This window comes from Balaenoptera acutorostrata, chromosome 14 (assembly GCF_949987535.1).
Source record: "Balaenoptera acutorostrata chromosome 14, mBalAcu1.1, whole genome shotgun sequence".
Lineage (NCBI taxonomy): Eukaryota > Metazoa > Chordata > Mammalia > Artiodactyla > Balaenopteridae > Balaenoptera > Balaenoptera acutorostrata.
The window spans coordinates 35,958,184-35,980,321 of record NC_080077.1 but is presented as its reverse complement, the minus strand read 5'-3'; the positions used below and the strand labels follow the sequence as shown (position 1 = coordinate 35,980,321).

Here is a 22,138-nt window from a genome sequence, read left to right as displayed (position 1 = left end):
AAAAGAATACTAAGCTTAAAATAGTTATGTAATGTAAATTGTAATGCACTGTTACATTTTTTAAATATTATAAAATAAAATACAGGATACCCTTTACTTTTATAATGAGTAAATTGTAAATATTGCAAACAGTAAAACATTTTGGGTTTCTTTCTTCTCCTTGCACTTTTAACTGTTCTTTTAATACTGACGACTTACAACAAGAAGGCATCATAGTATGCAGTAGCCAGTATCTTTCACAGTTCCCTTGGCACTCTAGGTAATGTCCCTTTTGAGTGCAAGAAGTCCAGGGTAACATTCTGGGCAGCAGAAGCATGAAGATGGACTGGAGTTACGTTTGGGGGAAAGGCGCATGGAAAGTTCTATTAGGACGTGGAGCCAGAATTCAAAATTTCAGATCCTGAATCTTCAGTGAGTAATGAAACTATTTAAGCAACACAGGGGAAAAAATCTGTAAAGGCCTATTGGCAACAATCAATTCATAAGGAAAGTATTTGATTTGGCAAAAGCAAGTTCATTATGCTGAAGCATATTAGGGAAATACAGATTCTGAAAAGTTATTATTGATGTTTATGATATCTGCCATAAAATGAAATTATTTATAATGAGACTGCCTTCAAGCCTCAGTGGGATTGTGAAATTTAAATTCATACAGTTTTTCTTTCTCTTTTCCTGATATTAAATGTAACAAAATATAAAAATCTCTGATAATTTTATTAGAATTTCAAAAATGTAATAGTGGTAGTTTTAAAAGTCAAATAAAGTTTCTAAGTTAGATATGAATGATAAGATATATATATGTATACAATATCCTACCTCTACATGATTGGGAGACGAGTGGAAATAATGAAAACTGAACAGACTTGTAGCAATAAAACAGAAGAGGGTAGAGCATGAGGTAACTGGATGGTGAAGACACAAAACATCTACTGCAAAGTGCTCTTAGGTTCTGAGAAGCAGCTGGCAGCTCAGGAAACTGAAGTTTCAAGAGGTCAAGTAAGTATGTTCTAATTTTTACAAAACCTCTATGTTTTCCCATGTTAGTCCACACCCACACACTGTCTTTTCTTTTTTGTTTTTTTGTATTCAGTAGTTTAAGTGTGAAATAAAACAAGAATACAAGGATGTTGTGTCACATTGTGCTCTACTGAGACACAATTGTGGAGGCAGAGAAGCACGGTGGTTAAGAGCCCTCGTTTTCCTCATCTTCCCATGGAGGTTATAATAGAGCTTACAGACACAGTGCTTGCTCTTAGAAGTATGCCTGGCACATGGAAGTGTTCATTAATTTTTAGTTATCTGTCATTGCTCTTACTATTTTTAAAAACAGACAGCCCAAGTCATCTTCTCCTTGATTATTGCAACAGAGTTTAAGGAAGTTTAAGGAGCAAAGAGAGGAGAAACATAAATAATCCAGCCTAAGAAAAAGTTAGAAGGGTGAGGAAGATTTCCCTGAAGGAGTGACACGTGAGTACTTAAGTCTGAGTTAGAGCAAGGGATACTAGAGAATGCATTCTAGGGAAATGAATCAAACATATGGGATCTGTAAACGCTGTGGGCTGTGGCAGGTGAAGTGCGGAGGTGACTAGGAAGAGAAGGATGAGGGCTTCAAGGTTGCTGACTACATAAGCAGGGGCCAGGTCACAGGACAAGCACCCTGGGCGCCATGGCAAGAAGTTTGGGTTGATCTTCTTTCACGTCCGAAAATTTACACTCAGTGCCTTTCACTCAGGACAGACTTGTTTCAGAATCCCCGAAAGAATGACGCAAATAGATTAACGTCTCCTACATTAACCATTTTCAATTGGTGGCAAAATGTTATTTCAATCTTAATATCTTTGCAAAAATGGGCTCAAGGTAACTTCCCAGATTACAGCACTTAGCAGAGCATGTAATGATACATCAGATTATTTTTCTGCGAATAGTTACTCAGAAGCATCTTGGAAGTTAAATGGAAATACAATTGAACTACTTCATGTATTATACTACGGTTGACCCTTAAACAACTTCAGAGGGTTAATCCAAGTATAATTTATTGTTGCCCTCCATATCCATGGTTCCTCTGCATCTGCGGATTTAACCAACCAGAAGCTATAGTACTGTAATATTACTGTTGAAAAATATCCATGTATAAGTGGATCTTCACAGTTCAAACCTGTGTTGTTTAAGGATCAACTGTACAGAGTAGATAAATCAGGTAGCTTAAATCTCCATTTGGAGAAATTGTCTGCCTATTTTTTTTTTAATCTACCATTCTTTCATATTTTCACTGTATTTGAAATAAATTCCTGAGTTAAAATAATAGCAAAGAAATAAGTGTTTCTGTTTTATGAAAACAAAAACAAAAAAAAACAAAACAAAAGGTTTTAATGCATTTCTCAAGTCAGTTCTATTTGGTAATAATATAGCTGAGAAGGAATTTGGCCTTGCTGACTTTCAGCTCTGTTCTTCACCACTGGGTCAAGCTGTCCTGTCCTGTGCCCACAGTTCAAAGACCCTTAAATTATGTATTTACACGATAAATCATATTTGCTGAAGAAGTTATACTGTAGCAATTTCCCCTCCTTTGGGAAATTTCTTCAGTGATCTCTTAACAAAAAGGAAAAAAAGTTGGAATTTTCATCCTCTATACATAAATTTCAGGTCCAACTCTAGATCCAAAAATCATCAGATTAACCCCATTTTCACACCACTTATGTTCTTTTGAAGGTATAAAGCCTTGGCTTTCCAGTTGAATTTCCTTCCACACCCAATAAAGAGAAAATACCTAGCAATAAATTTTGTACTTTTGATGGGATATTTATTTAATTGGTTTGAATCATAGATTCAGTGATATTTAGTCCTCAGAGTGTAGGATACATTCTCAGCTTTTTGAAAGTCTTGGAAGTGGAGCTACTTAAGCTCAATAGCTCCCCTTAGTGGTATCTTGCAAGAAATTCACCAAGAAGCAGCTTTTATAAAGACTTGGACACAGATATTTCTAAACATCTGGAAAACTGTGAACTGATATTCATAATTTGAATAATTCTCAATAAATAAATTATATTTGTGATTCTAAGGAGAACAACTCTTTTATTTATAACCGCATTATATTTAAAAGGGTGATTGAGCATTTTCTGTGGTTTTTATTTTTACTTGGAACTTAAAATATATGTAATTTAGGAGATACAATTCAGGATCATTTCCTTCTCTCTTTGTTCTTTTTAATATGTTTATTCTTTTCAGTTCATATTTCCTTGATATATTTTTAAAAGACTATCTGCAACTAATTTTTGTTTTGTATCTAGGTGTCTATTCCAAATGTACCTAATCAGAAAACTTGACTTAAAAATTAGTAGCTACAGTAAGTCAAAAAACATACTTGATATCCATGGGAAAAAATATAAGAAAAGAAATGATAAGCCATGTGATATGAAATAAACTTTTTGAGAGTATATGTTTAAGGAAATTGGATCTTCTGTTGATCTACAGCTATGGTTCTTAAATGAAGCTGTGCATAAGAATAAACTGGGGGTGAACATGTTTTTAACTGTAGGTTCCTGGGCCCATCATGAAAACTACTGAATCGTAATCTCCAGGAGTGGCACTAGGAATCTGTATTTTTCAGTCATCTGCGCTTGGAAACCTGGTCTGCAGAAGGCCCTAGGAGGTGTTTACATAAATGGCTATATACTATTGTATTAATAGAAAATAACTTCAGAATCTCAAAAATGTCAATCACCTACTCAATTATGTGACACTGACTTGCAACAAAATCTTAAATAATATGCGACTATATGGTCTTCACATAGACTTTAGCTACTCTTTTAAAAGTTAAGGCTCAAAAATAAACACCAGTCATCACCAGTACTCACTTCATGGGTTCTTATTACTTATAGAAGTATTTCTGAAATAGAAAATAAGGTCACATGTTAAACTGGTCACAGAAATACCCAAACTCTGCTTTGCTCTCAGATTCTGATACTTGCCCTTCTCCAGTTTTCAGTACCACTGGTCCTCAGGACAAACTCCCACAATGGCAATCAAGTCCTGTCTATTGTTCCAGCTTCTCTGGGTAATATACTATATATAAACTCTGATCAAACCAAGGAAGTCTACTTCAGTTCCCCAGATTCACCGTGTCCTTGCATGCCTTCATGCCATTGACATATTGTTCTCTGCCTACCGTGCCCTTTTTCCCTCTTCAGCCTGGCAAACTCTCACTAATTCTTTAAAGCTCAGCTCAAACATCACCCCATCTGGGGAGTCTTTTTCGATCTCCATTGGCAGAGTTCAATGCTTTTCTTGCTCTGCAACCAGTAGATCTTGTGCATGCTTCTATTTTTGCATTAGTGTGTGACTATATTTATTGTGTCTGTCTCTATATCTCACTTGTATCCCCAGGTTTTAGCCCACTCTTTGGCATGGGATAGAGGTTTAATTTGTGTTTGTGTAATGAGTTAATAACATTCGCTTTCATTTCTCCCATGGTTAATGTGTGCTATGCACTATGCTAAGTGCTTTACAAGCATCTCACGCAATCCTTAAAAAGTTTAGCAAGTAGTAATGATTATCCACATTGTAAATATCAGACAATTAATCCCGAGAGATATCAACAACTTGCCAAAAGTCACACAAATAACTGGTGACAGACCTAGAATTTGAATACCATGTTTTTTTTGACTCTAATGACAGTGTTCTTTTTTTTTAATTTAATTTTATTTTTTCTTATACAGCAGGTTCTTATTAGTTATCTATTTTATACATATTAGTGTATATATGTCAATCCCAATCTCCCAATTCATCCCACCACCACCACCCCTGCCCCCTGCTTTCCCCCCTTGGTGTCCATACGTTTGTTCTCTACATCTTAAGACAGTGTTCTTAAACATTACATTTCTGTGCAAAGGCTCAGATTGTACTTGATTGCTAATAGCAATTTCTTTTTGATGGTTTCTATGCAAAGTCCGCCCATGAGGGTGGAACATCGAGGGAAGATGAACATTCTTTTAATCATTGGAACACTCTACAACACAATTCTGGTGCGCGTCTGTGCGTGCACACACATAATCAATGAATGACAAAACACAAACATATATATGTAAGATTGTGATAACTGGAATGCTTAGTTTGCATAATTACCCAAAAAAGTATAAAAATAACTATTGACCACATTAATGAAAAGTCACCAGAATAGAAAAAGAAATCCTCTTTAATGAAAACCTTACCAAATTTCCCAAATTGCATGTGATTTTTTAATGGACTAGAGCCACTCTTCTGCATTTCTATTTCTTGGACAAGAGGAAAATATATTACTTACGCAAAAGGGTAGTTAGCATTTCCAACCACTAACACATGGCCTGTAAAAAGTAATAATCCCATTTTTCTATTGTGCAATAGCCCTCTGTTGGGCAACAACAATGTACAATGTGCTAGTTTCCTGTTACTTCAGTAGAACCTCCCCTTTCACTCACCGCCCAGACTAAATAGTTATTCCTTGGATAATAAAACTATGATACTGGGTTTCAAGCTACTTCCAAGAATGTTTCTGCCCATATTAAGAAATAATCATATCAGTTTGCTAATAAGCAGAAATGCACTATAAGTTTGAGTACGTTGTCACATGTAGCTAGAAAACATATAAATCAATCTCTGACCAAGAAAGAAGCAATATATTTTTTACATATCCAAAACTTTATGGTTGGGATCACAGCTGTAAGATGTTGGACCATCATCAAGAGAACAATGTTAAACACTGAAACTTTTGGATGATTTCCATAAAAATAACATTTTGTTTGGGGTCAGTAGTTTTTATGGAACTTTGGAATGATTTTCACTGACAATATTTTTAGAGCTGAACTTGAACACCTCCAAAATGCTCTTCAGAATGGAAATATTATGTAATCTAACCTTTGCAGCCACGTCCTTCAGAAAATCAAGCATATACCATGAAAACCAGCATTGCTCTCTTTCAGTTCATGCAGATTTGTGAAAATTAAATTATGGTACATATTCAAGAAAGTAAATTAACTCTTCAGTTTTCTCTATTTAGTTACTAAGTTTATGTCAGCTCTTCAAATGTGTAAAGCCAGCATTAAAAAAAAAAAAAAAACACCCTGAATTTCTTCTGTAGAAATCTTATCAATCCAGCAATATTCTTTTAAGTGAAAAGAATAATGGAATTGGTGAATCAATATACAACTAGTCAACCCTAGACATACAGTCAACTCTAATATTTTTTGCTCATCTCTACATATCCAAAATAATTTGACTGATATTTATTTTACATGGTCTGAGTTCTCATTTTTGTTAACTGTCCTTTTAGAGTCCAAAATTTGGAGGTGTGTTATGTTGAGCCCAACAAGGCAAGTTTTCATAAAGTAACTGGAAGGTTTTGTAAATATAGTCTCAGGCAAAGCTAGCTGTGGCATAAAATCCGAGGAGACTGTGTTGGCCGAGTTTACGAATGCAGTATTAATATTGGTTCCTAGAATTCCATAACCAGAGCTCAAGAAAAGGAAAGCCAAACCACTGAATTCAATATTTGCAGCCTATTTCAGGACGTGAAAATATTTTGGTTCTGTCATGCAAGTAATTTCTCCAAAATACTTTTGTCCAAAGTGACTTTTTGTAGACCAAAACTAATTTCAGATTTTACATGGCTCAGTGTGTAGGGATACACCCAATCAGAATTTCTCCCACACCAAGGAGTAGTTTGTTCCTAGTTTTCATTTACTATATTGATTTGAATCAGTAATTTTTCACTTGGGTATGTGTATGAATGGAGGTTACTAAAACCATGCCCTTGAAATTATTTTACACTGTAAGTTGTATATGTAAAATGTTAACATGATAATAAAATATCTAGTTAATTCACTAATTTGAAATTTAAAAAAATGATTCATCTAATTTGGTGCCAGACTCATGCATTTGGATCAAATTACTCTCTCCTAAAACTGTTAACAGTTCCCCAAGGCCAATAGAATAAAATCCATTTCTTCACCCTGGCTCCAATCTTTCTTGCAATATGCTTTCCTGCATCAAAACCTTTAAAGTCGTGTTGATTCCACTTTTTAAAATGCCTCAGAGTGTGAATCTGAATAAATCTGTGCTTCAAACCCCGTTCAAGGTCAAGGTCCTCCATGGAATCCATTATATTCCAATAAATATCTACTCATTTGGTTGATAGAGACACAAAGTCCCCGCCCTCGTAGCTAATACCATAGGGTTATCGATAAGTTATAGACACAGCTACCCCTGCATGTAGAGAATTTGTGATGGAAATTACTTTCAACATATAAATACTTGCATTAAAATATAATTATCCTGGTATTCCTCATGAACCTTTATTTGCATATTTGTTATGCAAATTAATTCTCTTCTAGTAGATGGCATACAGATATATCAGCATATTGCAAGTATGTAACTGCTACTTGGACAATTTTGAAAACAAAATAGTGCCTTATGTAGGAGCCAGATAACGTATAGACATTAATAAATTTCTTAGATAGCAAGAAATCTATTCAAAAATGTCTATTAAATATCCATAAATAGCTATCATGTAAAATAATATTCATATCAAACTTACAGCAATAGAACCCTCTGGAATTCAGAACTATCATATATTAATTGCTTCATTATATGTTGTATGTGTTTCATGTTTACATTGCTTGAAATATAGCACAGCCTTAATAAAGACTAGTTGAATGAATGATTTAAATAGTAGATATTTGGTATCTGTGGGCATGGTATGCAACCTAAGAGAAATTCAACTAGTTTTTAAAAACTTATAATAACCAAATAGAACATGATTGAATGTTTTTTTTTAAAGGTGTATGCTTTCATTTCAGGAAAAAAAGGAAGGGAGAGAAAAAGAAAAAAACTTAATAAAGAAGAAAGTAAGGATGCAATACCTGATAACAAAGGTCTGGAGCCCAGCAGAGAAACTCCAGAGCAACGAGAAAACAAAGACAAACAGCAGCAGAAGAAGCGAAAGGTCCAAGATAAACAACAGAAATCGGTATCAGTCAGCACTGTACACTAGAGAGTCCCATGAGATTGTTGTAAACTCGTGATGCTGCTATCTCCACCAGATGCCCAGGACAGGTGCTCTAGCCATTAGGACCACAAATGGACAACGTGTCAGTTACTGCTCAGTCTAAACAACATTCCAGATAGTTGCTATATTCTTCAGACAAGCATAGTTAACAACAAAGAGCTGAAAGTTCAAAGAAGGGATGTTTTTGAATGGTTATCTTACGTGCTTCTGTGCATTTTTAAGAGACAAGAAATTTTGTACATAATCATCAATAGGCTATAAGATGTAACAACATAATGATGACATCTGGAGAAGCAACATCTTTTCCCTATAAAAGTATTTTTTCGAGCTATTGTTTAAAGAAGCAAACGATAGTTCTGCAAATTCAAAGATGTGGTATCCCTTCAAAAGAAACAGGAGATCAGAGGAGAGAAACATCTTTCAAAGGACAGTGTTGTTTTGTGCAGGAAATCTAGAGAGTGCTCAGATATTAGGGCCTGGCATTTGGAATCATAGGAATTATCACCACAGAAACAACTGTTTTAAGCTTGGTTCTCTTGCCCTCATTTGTCCTTCTGCAAGAAGCATGAGAGTGCACATATTTACAGAATTAAATATACTGTATGGGATTGGCAAAATGTGGAAGAAACCATAGAGTTGGAGGTGACTTTTGGGCTTTCCAAAACCGTGAAGGGTTGTGATTACCTGGAACAGGTCTCCAGTCTATGTCAGCATAGTGTGGTTCAGCCTCTGCTACCCCTTGGGTTATGTAAGTCTGTAAACATGTACCTGTAAGTTACTTCCAAAAACAAATCATACTTATTAGAAGAAAATTCTGATTTCATAGAAAACGAAAACTAGAGCAAGGAAAATATAACATGTTTGCAAAGTCATGTGTTTTCTTTCTCTCTCAACGGAGGGGGGGTGGGGGTGGGGAACAATCTTATTACCTGCTTAATGGTCCACCTGGAACTAAAAGGGATACTACTTCCTAACAAAGTGTATCTAATGGGGGGAAAGCCACCACAATAAATATATTTGTTGATAGTTTTTAAAGCTTTGTTCATTTTGTTTTATTAGAAAATTGGTACTCTTAGAGACTCCTGAATTAGGGAAGAGGATTCTGTATCCTATGTAATTCAGAACATATTACACTTCTCAGTGTTTGCTTTTGGAATCCACTTTTATCTGAGCCATTGGAGATTTACTTACAAGGTATTGGAAGATATTTATTCAATTTTTTTCTTATTTTGATCAAAAAATTGTAGTTATAGGTGCAGGGGCCTCCCTAAATGATTTCACTACTCCCCCTTCATTGCTTCAAAATTAGCATCTTTTCTTGTGTGTCGGCTCCTCCTGCATCTTGAACATTTGGCCTTTTCTTCTCCATATTTTCTAAGTCTGTGGATCTCTTTTGGGGATTGAAGTCACCCTAGCTGGAGGCCTCACCAGTATTTCAAAGAGGACACAGCCAGCCCAGGGCAAAAGGAGGCATGTGCCACAGAATCTCATGACCCACCATAACCTTCCTGTTGTCGTGGAAGGGCACACAGCTAGCCTGTCCACCAGGCTTCCTAACCCTCTAAAGATCACTGCTTTCTGAAGAGCTGGCAATGAATCTGGCTTCTGGCTGCTTATTTCTGGTCATTCTTTCTCCACCAACTGTACTGTTCATATGGACTATTTGGCTTAATTCTCTTTTCCTCTTCCAAGATATAAAATTTTTGAATGATGTGTTCCTGTTTCTTACTCTGGTGTTTTCTTTTCTTGTCCACATGAGATGTGTTTCAACTAACTAGATATATTCCCAATGTATAAAAATAATTCTATCTTCACGTATAATTTATGTCACTAAGGAGAAACAAATCTTTTGCTACTGAGCTATATTAGGTGGAAGTATATTCCCATCTTCTAGAACTTAGGGGTGGTCTCTATCACCATCTTTGTCCTCAATCTTTTATAGTCAAGCATACGTGGCCAAATTATTTTTGTGTATTTTCTATGTTTATCATTGTCTTCATTCTTTCAACAAGCAATTACTGGGAAGGTCTACGCCTGCATATGCAGTCCTGGGGAAAAGCTTAAATAAACCAGGACACAACAATTGTGGCAAATGACTATCATGTCTTCCCAGGTGTTTTGACTCAAGACTTTTACCCTGTGGTCCCCCAGACAATGGCAGATAATCTAAATCCTTGATGCAGCATGTAATTACAAGTAGAAATATTACAAAGGAAAAAGAAATGAAAACTAGCATTAATGGTCACACGTTGGGGAAATATAAGTGAGGACAAAGATAACATCAATTTTAACTGCAATTCTCAATCCACACGTAATAGATCTTTAGGCACATGGAATCATTATCATCTTCAAACTAGCAGCCTACTCAACTTTGAGCAAAATCTCCTGTTTAACTTCTGGTAAAATTCCTGCACTAGTCACAGAAGGCATTAACTTTCTGCTCTGATTCTGTCTCTAAGATTTGGTAAACTGTTAATGGTAACAGATGGCTGGTAAATTCTTGATACAAAGAAAATCGAGGGAGTGCAGCAACGGAAATCTATGTCTGATCTACACTCCTGTTCTAGTCTCCAGATTATAATAGAGAGGATGTCTCTCTTCTATCCAGTCAAAGGTGTTAACCACTGCCAAGTTACTTAACTGCTCTGGGTCCCCATTACTTATGTGCAGCATGAAAGAGGTAGACTAGAGATCATCATTGGCAGGGAAGCATGTGACCTTTCTGTTAGTTCAGGGTGATATCCCTAATGACTCTTCATTAGTGACAGTGTCCTTTGGGTTCCCCAACCCTGCTTTTCCAAAAAGTGGGAATGTATAGACGCTTAGATGAGAATTAAAAGGTTCACTACTCAATATAATAATTATTCTATATATAAATAAATATCAATAAAAATAATTCCACAAGCCACACACATAAATCAATTTTATCTTGATTAATATATGATATTATCCATATAGGTGCACACATGTAATAATTTCAAGGAATAAGTATATATGTGAGAATCATGGAAATGAAATGAATAATAGGAACCAAAATGTAAATACCAGTTTTGTCTTGGATCTTCTTAAAATTAAGAAATCACCTATTCTTTAAAGTATGCATTTTTTATAAATGGACATAAAGATACTATGTCTTTCTCATAAATATATTTTAATAGAAGAACTGACTAGACTCTATCTCAGTCAGACTGAAACTATTTCTGGGCAAATTAGTCGGGGACAAGTCCTCTTTCTAAGGCTGATTTGTTACTTCTTGTAACACAGAGTTGGTCTGGAAGCCAGTTTAAATTCACCCTCCACTGAAAGAGTAAGGTTACATAAAGCTGGTGGCTGGATCAACTGAGATTTTTCCTGTTGCAAATAGTGACATTTCATCTCACTGACTTAGTAGTATTAACATTTTTTATTATATTCCTACGTCTAGAGTTATTAGAAAAAGAAACAAAACCTAAAAATTGTACCTCCTTTGTGCTAGCCACTTACCCTTTGACTAAGTTACATCATGTAATTATCCCTAAAGCCCTCTGAACAGGTTATTGATATCTTTGTTTTTAAAGTGAGGAAACTGAGGCCCAGCGAAGCACCCAAAGTCACAGAACCAGCAACCAGTAAGCCTGGAAGTCACTCCAGCTCTGCCCCTGCTCCTTCCCCTACCTCATAGCTCTTAAAATCCTATTTATTCTTAGCTCCAAAAATGTCCATGAACACATTATGGGAGTATTTTCTTGTGACCTGAACTAGTACCTCATAAAGAAGAAGCTGAGAAGTCAAATCACAGAGGCCTTAACCCAGGGTAAGACTCAACTCTGAATCTGAACTCAAATGTGACTACATGTGTGACTGTGAGTGTGAGAGTGTGTGTGTCTGTCAGAGGGCCTGTAGGCTAGCTAGTAGGAGAGTTGATGGGAAAAAGAGAAGTGATAATTATGTTCCATCAGTAAAAGACCAACATTCAGACAAAAAGGGAACAGCAAGTGTGGCTCCTTGGGAAAGTCCTGGATTGCTATAGCTCTTCATGACTGTGGAATGACTCACAATTCAGTTCTCTTTCATTGTAAGCAGAATATTGGCCAGCTCTATCATCTTTTCCCTGAGTCCTTGTGCAGAGTTAAAATAATACAGGAAGAAACATAAACAGGTCTTTTTCACTATTGGAATTGCCAAAACAACTTATTCAGATAATGCCTCACTTTCTCCCAGCTACATCAGACATTCAGTATCAATATTTCAATTGTCACACACCTTTTCTTGCCCATCCTGTCTCTCAAATGTAGCATGTCCATCATATAAACAGGTTTTAAAAAATGAAGGAAAGAAAGAAGAAATGGATGGAGGAAAGGAAAGGGGGAGGCAAAAAAATAGTAAACACAACTTTATTCATAGTCCTTAAAATACAGTTGTAAGAGAACCTCAACTAATAAGAATATTCCATTAGCTGGAAAATTGGCAACATGATAATTTCAGAAGACAGAATTACATGACCATAAAATAATCTGATATATAAACAGTTTGAGAAAATATCTTACACTTTTATATCTGCATTGATGCAATGAAAAATACTGTTCAAAATGATGTTGAGACAATCCAAGATATTGAATCATCTACTAAAGATTAAGTTTTACTTATAAAAATAGAAAATTAGTAAATACATATTAGAAAAGTTTTTAAGGAAAGGTGAATAATAACTTTAATTACAGAAGATTTCTGGCTAATTGAGGTTTAACTGGTATGCTAGCTTTTATACTATTAATACCAGTTACTATTTTAGTTATCCCTATCACATTTCCATCACGAATAGATTTTAAGCAAGAGAGAGTTTTTTTCAACCAACTCAACAACCCATTAAAAATGTTACAGAGGTACCTACTTTTATAATAAAATCTGAAATAATACAGTACATTTATAAGTGCTTTGAAATTATAAAGCACAATAAGTATATACACCACTATTGTTGCTAGCTAGTCACTAACTAAAGCAACACATTGCCTTTTCTTTCTCCATTCCTCACACTGTTGATCCCACTGGAGAGTTTATTCTTAGAGGAAATTATCCATATCACTCCCAAGAAGGGATTAATAAAAGCACAAATTCCTGAGTTGACCCCATATTTGAGAATTCAGCATGCAGTTTTTCCTTCTGGCTTATTTTTCTGTAGCTGCTGTCAGTGGAGCTACATCAAAGGTGGGGCAGGAGACACCAATTCACTTTGTAAATTTTGTGGTAGCCAAATACAATAACATAAGCTACCACTAAATCTTGATTTTATACCAGAGACATTTTTGAGTCAGTTGATGCTACCATGTGTGCTCTCTGTCCCCGGACCAACCACGCACACTCTTGGCGAGTCCCAACCTCCCAAGAGGTAGAAAGTTCTTTAACAGATCAGTCGACCGTCTGGCCATGACAGTCTCAAGGTTTGAAAGAAAGAAAATAAAAGAAAACTTATGATCCCAAAAGAATGGGGACCCTTAGCTACTCAGTGACAACCATGTACTGCCTCACCCCTCTCTCCCAGAATGTTAAACAAACAAACAAAAAAAGCCACATTCCTAGCCTTGGGGCATGGGTACTGGGGTCTCCATGATGGCAATACCAATCATCCTAGCCAGTAGCCTCTTTCCTTGCTTTGGTCCTGTACTTTGCTTGGTTATGTTTTTTTGGTTGGCTACCTTGAGAAGGAAAAAATGATTTTTAAATCATTAAGCAGTGATGATTTAATGACTTGATTTAAAAAATTAATCTCAGAATAAGTTGGAGGAGAAATAATTTAGTAAGTTCCTCTACTCAATATAAAACTAAGGAAAGACATTATTTTACACTTCTTAAAGAAGTAGTTTAATAAAATCAAAACAAAGAACACAGAAAAACAAAAATAAGAACACTTGGTATTTAACATCCAAGGGATTTTCCTCATGTGGTAACTATTTAGAAGCAGATCCTATTTATCACTAAGCTTGCCCCTACTGATCTTTTTCCCATAACCATTAAGAAACGGTTATGACTCATTTTAGGAACACACCAAATACTACAGGAAAATAGATTATAGTTTATCCAAACCAGCAGTGAGAATAATTTATGAATCCAAAAAGTCATAGACAAGCAGAGTCAGTTTAGGAAAGTCAGTCATTTTCATGCAAATGAGTCCTAGCTTTCTTGATTGCCATCTTAGTCTCCTTTTAAATGTTGAAGTTTTTAGGGTGGGAGGGGGGAAAATGAATTATTGTGGTAAACCAATATTTCTGCTTGTTGACTGTGGAATATTTAAAGCATAGCTTAATATGCAACATGTGAAAGGAAGGGTCAAGAGAACAGAGCTTAATTTGTATCCATATGATCCAATCAAATGCAAAATGCTACGATTTATAGAAAGGAAGAGATCATTAGAATGTGCTGCTCCAGGTCTCCAGGTTTTTCAAATTTATTATGAAAATTATCCTTTCCACAATCATCAAAATAGATTGTTTGGTCACAGCCATTCCTGCAGGCCAAAGCAACTTGAAATTCAGGGCCAGTATCAATTTCCTTGCCTCTACCCTTTCCACCCCGCCCCCCCACTTAACAACCAGTCAATTAGATAATAAATAAATTAAGACTAAATTAACAAAGAATAATTAAAAATTAATAAGTTTAAAGAAAAATTACTGTAGAAAAGCATCAATTGTTTCAGGTTTAATATAGTCACTATGGGATAGTAATACAAAACTAGTCAGTAGATGTATTTCCTGTCTGTCTTAGTCCATTTGGACTGCTATAACAAAATAGCAGAGCCTAGTAGCTTACAGATAACAGTTCTGGAGGCTAGAAGTTCAAGATGAAGGCACTGGCAGATTTCGTGTTTAGTGAGGGCCCGCTTTCTGGTTAATAGATGGAAACTTCTTGTTGGGTCCTCACATGGTGGAACAAGTTAGAGATCTCTCTGGAGCCTCTTTTACAAGGGCACTGATCCCAATCATGAGGGCTCCACCCACATGACCTAATAACCCTATCTCCTAATACCATTACAACAGGCATTAGGATTTCAAGATGTGAATTTGGAGGGGGACACATTCAGACCATAGCACCATCCACTAATTAGGTATCATTTAAATGAATAAATAATCAAATGATAGATTCCACCATCCTTATTGTATTGCTAATTAGCAACAGTGCTTTGAGGGGCCAATAGAGCTACCCAATTAGATTTAGTATTTCCATGTGTATAGGTTACATAGTCTCTTAAACTTTTCCGTCAGGTCTCCAGGTAGAGGTTAAAGCCTTATATTATTTTGTAATAATTGCTCTACAATTCCTGGCATCTATAGTAAATATTAATGTTTTCCAGCCTATAAAAGCAATAAGAAAACATATTATTGCTTTTGTAGTTATATAACTTTATGTTTTGATACAAAAAAAAAAAGAAAATTTGAAAATACAGAAGTCTAACTTTGCAAAGAAAGTAATTTAATTACCAGTTTGAAGGAAAAGTCTTTATCTATGAAAATAAGACTGAACTACTGAACTAGCTAGCAAAACTACGCACTATCCAAGCAGTGCTTCAAAAGATTGAAAAAAATAAAATACACCTTTGAGTAGCATTTCAAATGGAGAAGTAGGTGGGTGTAAGATTATTTTGGACCCTCAGAGAAAAGTAGCATATTGCCTTGCTTTTCCTAGTGTCACTTAAAACACTATACAAAACTCAAATATTAAGTTAAAAGTGAATTGAGAAGACAAATTCACTCCCAAATCACTTCTTAAAGCTTGGAAAGAAAAATAATGCTAAAGTAGAAGAAAATAATTAAAAGTGGAATCCCCTGTACATTCTAATTTGCAAGATGAAACTTCAGTTTTACTACAAAGTGCTGCATTATGGTTCTAAAGACACCCCACCAGCCCTAATCCATAACCGTCCTCAGTGCTTCCCCAGCCTTCATTGGATACCACATTCCCAGCTTCTTCTGTGCACGGCCTCCAACCTGTACTCCCACAAACTCACTGCTAGGTTTCCCAATAGAAAGTCTAAGGGATTCGCAAACCAGAGGTAAAGAAAAGCAATCTTTGAAAAAAAATTGCTGTTTTATATTACAAAACAATTTTTGAAGGAAAAATGTTATTCAATATTACCGAAGTGGCAGTGAAGTAGTCACAATGAGAAAAATGAGAACTTTGTTGAAATTTCTCACCCCTGTTTTACAGTTTAATATTGTTTTACTTTGTAACACATTAAGGAAAGGAATGACAGCATCGTTCAGCACAGGAAGCCTCCACAACCTTGATCCAGCCCGACTGCAGTCATAACCACCTACTACCCACCCTCCTCCACACCTCCCTGGTCCTAAGCCTGGTTTGAGAAGCACCAGTGATGCTATCCAAACACGAGGAACTGCTCTGCATCCTGGGTGCCTTGGGAAAATCTCCAGCTATTCCAGTTTCAACCTGGACAGGAGCCAGATTTGTAAGCAAATGCTCGAAGTCCCAGTCACCCCTTGTGCCTTGTGTTTCTTTCACTTCCTGTGTGGGATAACTGGTCCAGAAGCTCAGCTTTTCCTCCCAGGATGAATCATGTAAAACCTTACAGGACTGGAAAAAAATAAGGAAAAGAAAGAAAAAAAGGAAAAGAAAATTCCAGAGTCCCCATAATGAAAGAACATGAGAGGAATGAGAGAGAACATACTGGAAGTTACCAGACGCCCCCATTCTTTCTAGTGCTGGGTAGCTTTAACCCACACCCACGTCAATTGTCTTTACTTCAAGAAGCTGTCTCTATAAATAAACTGACCAGTGTATCTTTAAAACACAAACGGCTTGGACTGTAAAAATAAACTTTGCAAAATAAATACCAAATAACATCTGGAGGCAAAGCTTTGGAGGGGATGGGGTGAGAGAGAGTGCTAACTTTTCTTAGTTCTATTACTAAAGTATGGGCTTCATTTTTTTGTTTTGTTTTGTTTATTTATTTATTTTTGGCTGTGTTGGGTCTTCGTTTCTGTGCGAGGGCTTTCTCTAGTTGTGGCAAGCGGGGGCCACTCTTCATCGCGGTGCGTGGGCCTCTCACCGTCACGGCCTCTCCCATTGCGGAGCACAGGCTCCAGACGCACAGGCTCAGTAGTTGTGGCTCATGGGCCTAGTTGCTTCGCGGCATGTGGGATCTTCCCAGACCAGGGCTCGAACCTGTGTCCCCTGCATTAGCAGGCAGATTCTCAACCACTGCGCCACCAGGGAAGCCCTGGACTTCATTTTTTAAATTTAGGACATGCTTTCCATTATTAACCAAACACAAACCAAAGATGTACTAATTTTACTTTAAAATCCCAAATAATGTAATACTGTCTGTAATTATGTCTTTTAGCTAATCTTAGCAATATTTTAGCTCTCTTGTTTTCTACTATTTGAAACTAAGTGTTCAGTTACTAAGCCACTTCATTTAGATATGAAAATGGTTTGTATTTAGCTCTAATTATTATTGGTGCTGGTAGACAAGAAAAATACCCCCTTTTGGCTTGTGAAACTAAAATCTCCAATGTAATGTACTAGGAAGATGCAACATTTCCATCCTAAAAGAATACAATAGTTATTATTACATTAAATTATTTCTCCTTGCAATGACAAGCAAAAAGACCATGTTCCGTCTGCTTCTCATATGCATCCAACTTGTGGGTAGTGATTCCATTCAGTTAATATTTATAAAGACAGCAACTGTTCAGACACTCTTCATATGCAAGATAATTACAAGGAATGCTTGAGTCTCTCCTACTGAATTTAAGAATTGTTGTGTGGATACTTGCCCCAGAGTCACTTTGCTTATTTTGTGTAAAGCTCTCATAAAATTTTTGTAGGTGACATAGGCATTGTATGTCCAATGCCAAAGAAAAAAAACATTAGAAACTTCTGTAATTTTGTAAGTAAATTAAGACCTCCAAAAAAAAATCTTCATGCCTAATTTATAGTGAATAATAATAATAATCAGCTTAATTATTCCAAACTTATATACCCTCAGTTATTTCTTCTTCCTAGTTCATAAATCTTGTTTTTTTTAAAATAATGAAACAAACCTGTTCATTACTAGTGGGATAATAAATATTTCTCATTAGTCAAATAAATATGTAAGGATGTTTAAACTCACATAAGTGTTTTTTAAAAGTGCACTCGTTTCTCTTTCCATAGGGACTAGAGTTTGGCAGAGGATGTTGCTGAGATATGGCCTGAGGTATCATCTCATCTGCTAACAGTCTGCTCCTGATGACACATATTCTATTTTTCACATATGGCCTAAACTATACCAGCAAAATGGGGAACTCAGTTTTCCTATCTAAAAAAAAAAAAAAAGACCCCATTTGACTGCATCACAAAACACTCCAAATGCACTTCAGAAGAAACAGCCAAGACGGATAGTTAGATGGACTCGCTGGAGAACACTGGGTGATAAGTCATCAGACATTTCATTACTTTTTTTTTTCTTTCTTTTTCTGATTAACCAAAATGCCAGTTTTAGGCAGGCTGCATAAAGGATGTTTTAAATTCCAGTCTCTTCTATCAGGAACTGTAAATGTTGGCAGTAAGTCAAAGTTACCCAGCCTACAAGTTGTAATAAATTTAAAAGACTCTTCCTCGGCTTTGATGATTAACCATTTCCTCTCTTTCAACAAACAAAACTTCAGCAAACAAAAATAAAAAGGTATTCATATTGCAAGTTTCAAAAAGAGCATTTGCTTTTCATTCTACAAGTTTTTAAATGTCACAAAGTAAAACATATTTAAGCAAAAACAAATATCCCGGGCTTCCCTGGTGGCGCAGTGGCTGAGAATCTGCCTGCCAATGCAGGGGACACGGGTTCGAGCCCTGGTCTGGGAAGATCCCACATGCCGTGGAGCAACTAGGCCCGTGAGCCACAACTGCTGAGCCTGCGCGTCTGGAGCCTGTGCTCCGCAACAAGAGAGGCCGCGATAGTGAGAGGCCTGCGCACCGCGATGAAGAGTGGCCCCCGCTTGCCACAACTAGAGAAAGCCCTCGCACAGAAATGAAGACCCAACACAGCCATAAATAAAATAAAATTAATTAAAAAAGAATAAATGTCGTTAGGAGGAAAAAGCTAATCAATAGTGGCTAACATTTAAAAAAAAAAAAAAAAACAAATATCCCATAGCTCCACAGAAGGGAAGAGGAAGTGCAAACATGGGGGGGCACAGTGCTGGCCATTTTTCCATCTCTCTACCTCCACTGCCCCTTGACTGCCCTCTTCAGTGACTCCTGGCTCCTGTTTCTCTCCCGATCAATAGACGCCCATTTGTCGGCATCAAGAAACAATCCAAATGTGCTTCAGAAGAAAAAACCAAGACGAAGAGTTGGATGGAATCATTGGCGAACACTAGGAAATAAGTCTGGTGTTACCTTGTTGAGTGAAAGTTAGTGGAAAGGGCACAGTCTTTGGAGAGTGGAAGAGTTGCCTTTAAATCCCTCCATCACAGACTAACTGTGCAATCCTGGAAAAATAATAATTTAAGTTCTTTCATTCTCATTGTCCTCTTGTATAAAATGAATATATTATTCCAGACTATACAGAGTTGTTGTGAGGATTAAAGGAAACAAAGTATATGGCTTGCAAAATAAATAAATTAATTAAAATAAAGTTTTAAAAAAGTATATGACTTGCCAGGCACATAGTGGGTACTCAGTAAGTTGTTGCTGTTATCGTAAGATCTTATATGTGCTTTGTTTAAAATATTTAGAGTTTCCAAATCACTCGAAACGGAAGTTCTTATATATACAGGCATGTTCTATTGCACTTTGCTTCACTGCACTTCACAGATATTGCGTTTTTGACAAAAAAGGTTTGTGACAACCCTACTTTGTCAGATGATGGTTAGCATTTTTTAGTAATAAGATATTTTTGTTTTGTAGATATCAGCAATGTATTTCTATATATTCTTTATTTTATTTTATTTTTTTATTGAAGTATAGTTGATTTACAATGTTGTGTTAGTTTCAGGGGTACAGCAAAGTGATTCAGTTATATATATATATATATCTATTATTTTTCAGATTCTTTTCCTTTATAGGTTATTACAAAATATTGAGTAGAGTTCCCTGTGCTATACAGTAGGTCCTTATTGGCTATCTATTTTATGTGTAGTAGTGTGTATATGTTAATCCCAAACTCCTCATGTATCCCTCCCCCCTTTCCTCTTTGGTAATTGGTAACCATAAGTTTGTTTTCTATGTCTGTGGGTATATTTCTGTTTTGTATATAAGTTCATTTGTATTTTTTTTTTTTTAGATTCCACATATAAGCGATATCCTATGATGCCTCTGTCTTGGTATCACAGTGCTTGTGTTCAAGTCACCCTTATTGTACTTAATAACAGCCCCGCAGCACAAGAGTAGTGATGCTGGCAATTCAGATATGCCAATAAGAAGCCATAAAGTGCCTCCTTTAAGTGAAAAGGTGACAGTTCTCAATAAGGAAAGAAAAAAAAATTGTATGCTGAGGTTGCTAAATTCTATGGTAAGAACAAATCTTCTATCTGTGACATTGTGAAGAAGGAAAAAGAAATTCGTGTTAGTTTTGCTGTCGCACCTCAAACTACAAAAGTTACAAGCACAATGGGTAATAAGTGCTTAGTTAAGATAAAAAAGGCATTAAGTTTGCACAATAAGACATTCAGAGAGAAAGAGGAAACACTCACATTCATTTAACTTTTATTACAGTATATTGTTATAATTATTTGATTTTATTATGTTATTGTTTTTAATCTCTTACTGTGCCTAATTTATAGATTAAACTTTATCATAGGTATGTATGTATAGGAAAAAAACATAGTATATATAGGGTTTGGTACTATCTGCAGTTTCAGGCATCCCCTGTGAATAAGGGGAGACTACTGTAGTTCTTTGCCAGTGAAACAAGGTAGGAGAGAAGTGATGGAGTCATAGGCCATGAGAAGAGTCTGGCATAAAAGAGCATGCATATGCTGTTTGCGGAAGTCCAAGTAGCTTTTGTGTTCTCTGGCAAGAGATTTGGTGGGTGTGTGGGCAGGGAACAGGTGACAAACGGCCTTATAAGCTATGTGAAAGACTTAGGACTTTATCCTGAAAAGAGTGATGAGTCTGGGAAGGGTTGTAAGAAGGGCAATGGAATGATTCTATTTGGCTTGCAAAGATGCCTTTGGTGACAAAGAAAGGATGAACTTTTTAAAAGAATGAACAAAAGAAGACTCAGATGAGCAGCAGTTTTAAGTATGGGGTATAAAATTATATTACTGAACTCAAAAATAAATAGAGCCTGAATTAATGCAGAGCGAAAGGTGAAGGAGAGTAGGGAATAGATATCAAACATCATTTGAAAGTAGGAGCTACAAAATGCGGTGACCAGTAGGAGGAAGCTGGTGAGTGAAGTGAATCCCATGTTTCTCTTGGTGTGTCTGAGGATAGAGGTGTCACTACCCAGAGGATCGACCACAGGTAAAAGTGGATTGCTTCTTTGCTTTGTTGATTTTGAGATGTATGAGGCATTCAATGGGGATGAACTCAAGGGAGTCTGAAATACAGGTCTGTCTCTATTAAAATGTATCAAATGTAGAAATATCGAATTAGGAGTAATCATCGAATAAATAAACCAGAGGGCATGAGTGAGTGGATCCGAGCAGAATACATTAAAAGAAAAGAAAAAAGATTGAACACACTCAGCAATATTTAAAGAGTGAGTAGAGAAAAGGGAAGTTATGAAGGGAACTGTGATAGTCAGTCTGTGAGGTAAATAAAGAACAAAGAAAGTGACAACGCAGAAACGTTAGGAGTGGGAATCAAAAGAAGCTGTCATAATATCAAACGCTACAACAAAATCAGTTAATCTAAAGGCCCCATGTTGCCAGGGTTTGCAAATCTGGTAATCTTTCAACTTGTTTCCTCAAAGTTGCGCGGACAGAATTCAGATTCCAATGTGCTGAGAACAGAATGGGAAGTAGGGAACTGCAGACGTGGAAGCAAAGTAGTGGGGAAGCTCTCCTCTTGGTGGATGAGAAAGGGAACTCAGAGCGGGGCCCACACAGAGTCAAGTTATCTTTTACCTGGGTCTGCTTTCAAAGAAAGAAATTGGACGAGAGCATGTTCACCTGCTAAAGCAAA

The 22,138-nt window shown here is 36.3% G+C and overlaps 1 protein-coding gene across 1 annotated transcript in view; it reads left to right on the top strand.

The window, feature by feature from the left end:
• Nucleotides 1–8,931, top strand: part of RSPO3 (R-spondin 3) — a 75,863-nt gene extending 66,932 nt beyond the window's left edge. Inside the window, exon 5 of the mRNA XM_007190808.2 lies at nt 7,830–8,931. Coding sequence (XP_007190870.1) covers nt 7,830–8,023 — 194 coding nt within the window. The 3' untranslated portion in view covers nt 8,024–8,931. The remainder of the gene's footprint in view (nt 1–7,829) is intronic.
• Nucleotides 8,932–22,138: the final 13,207 nt, after the last annotated feature.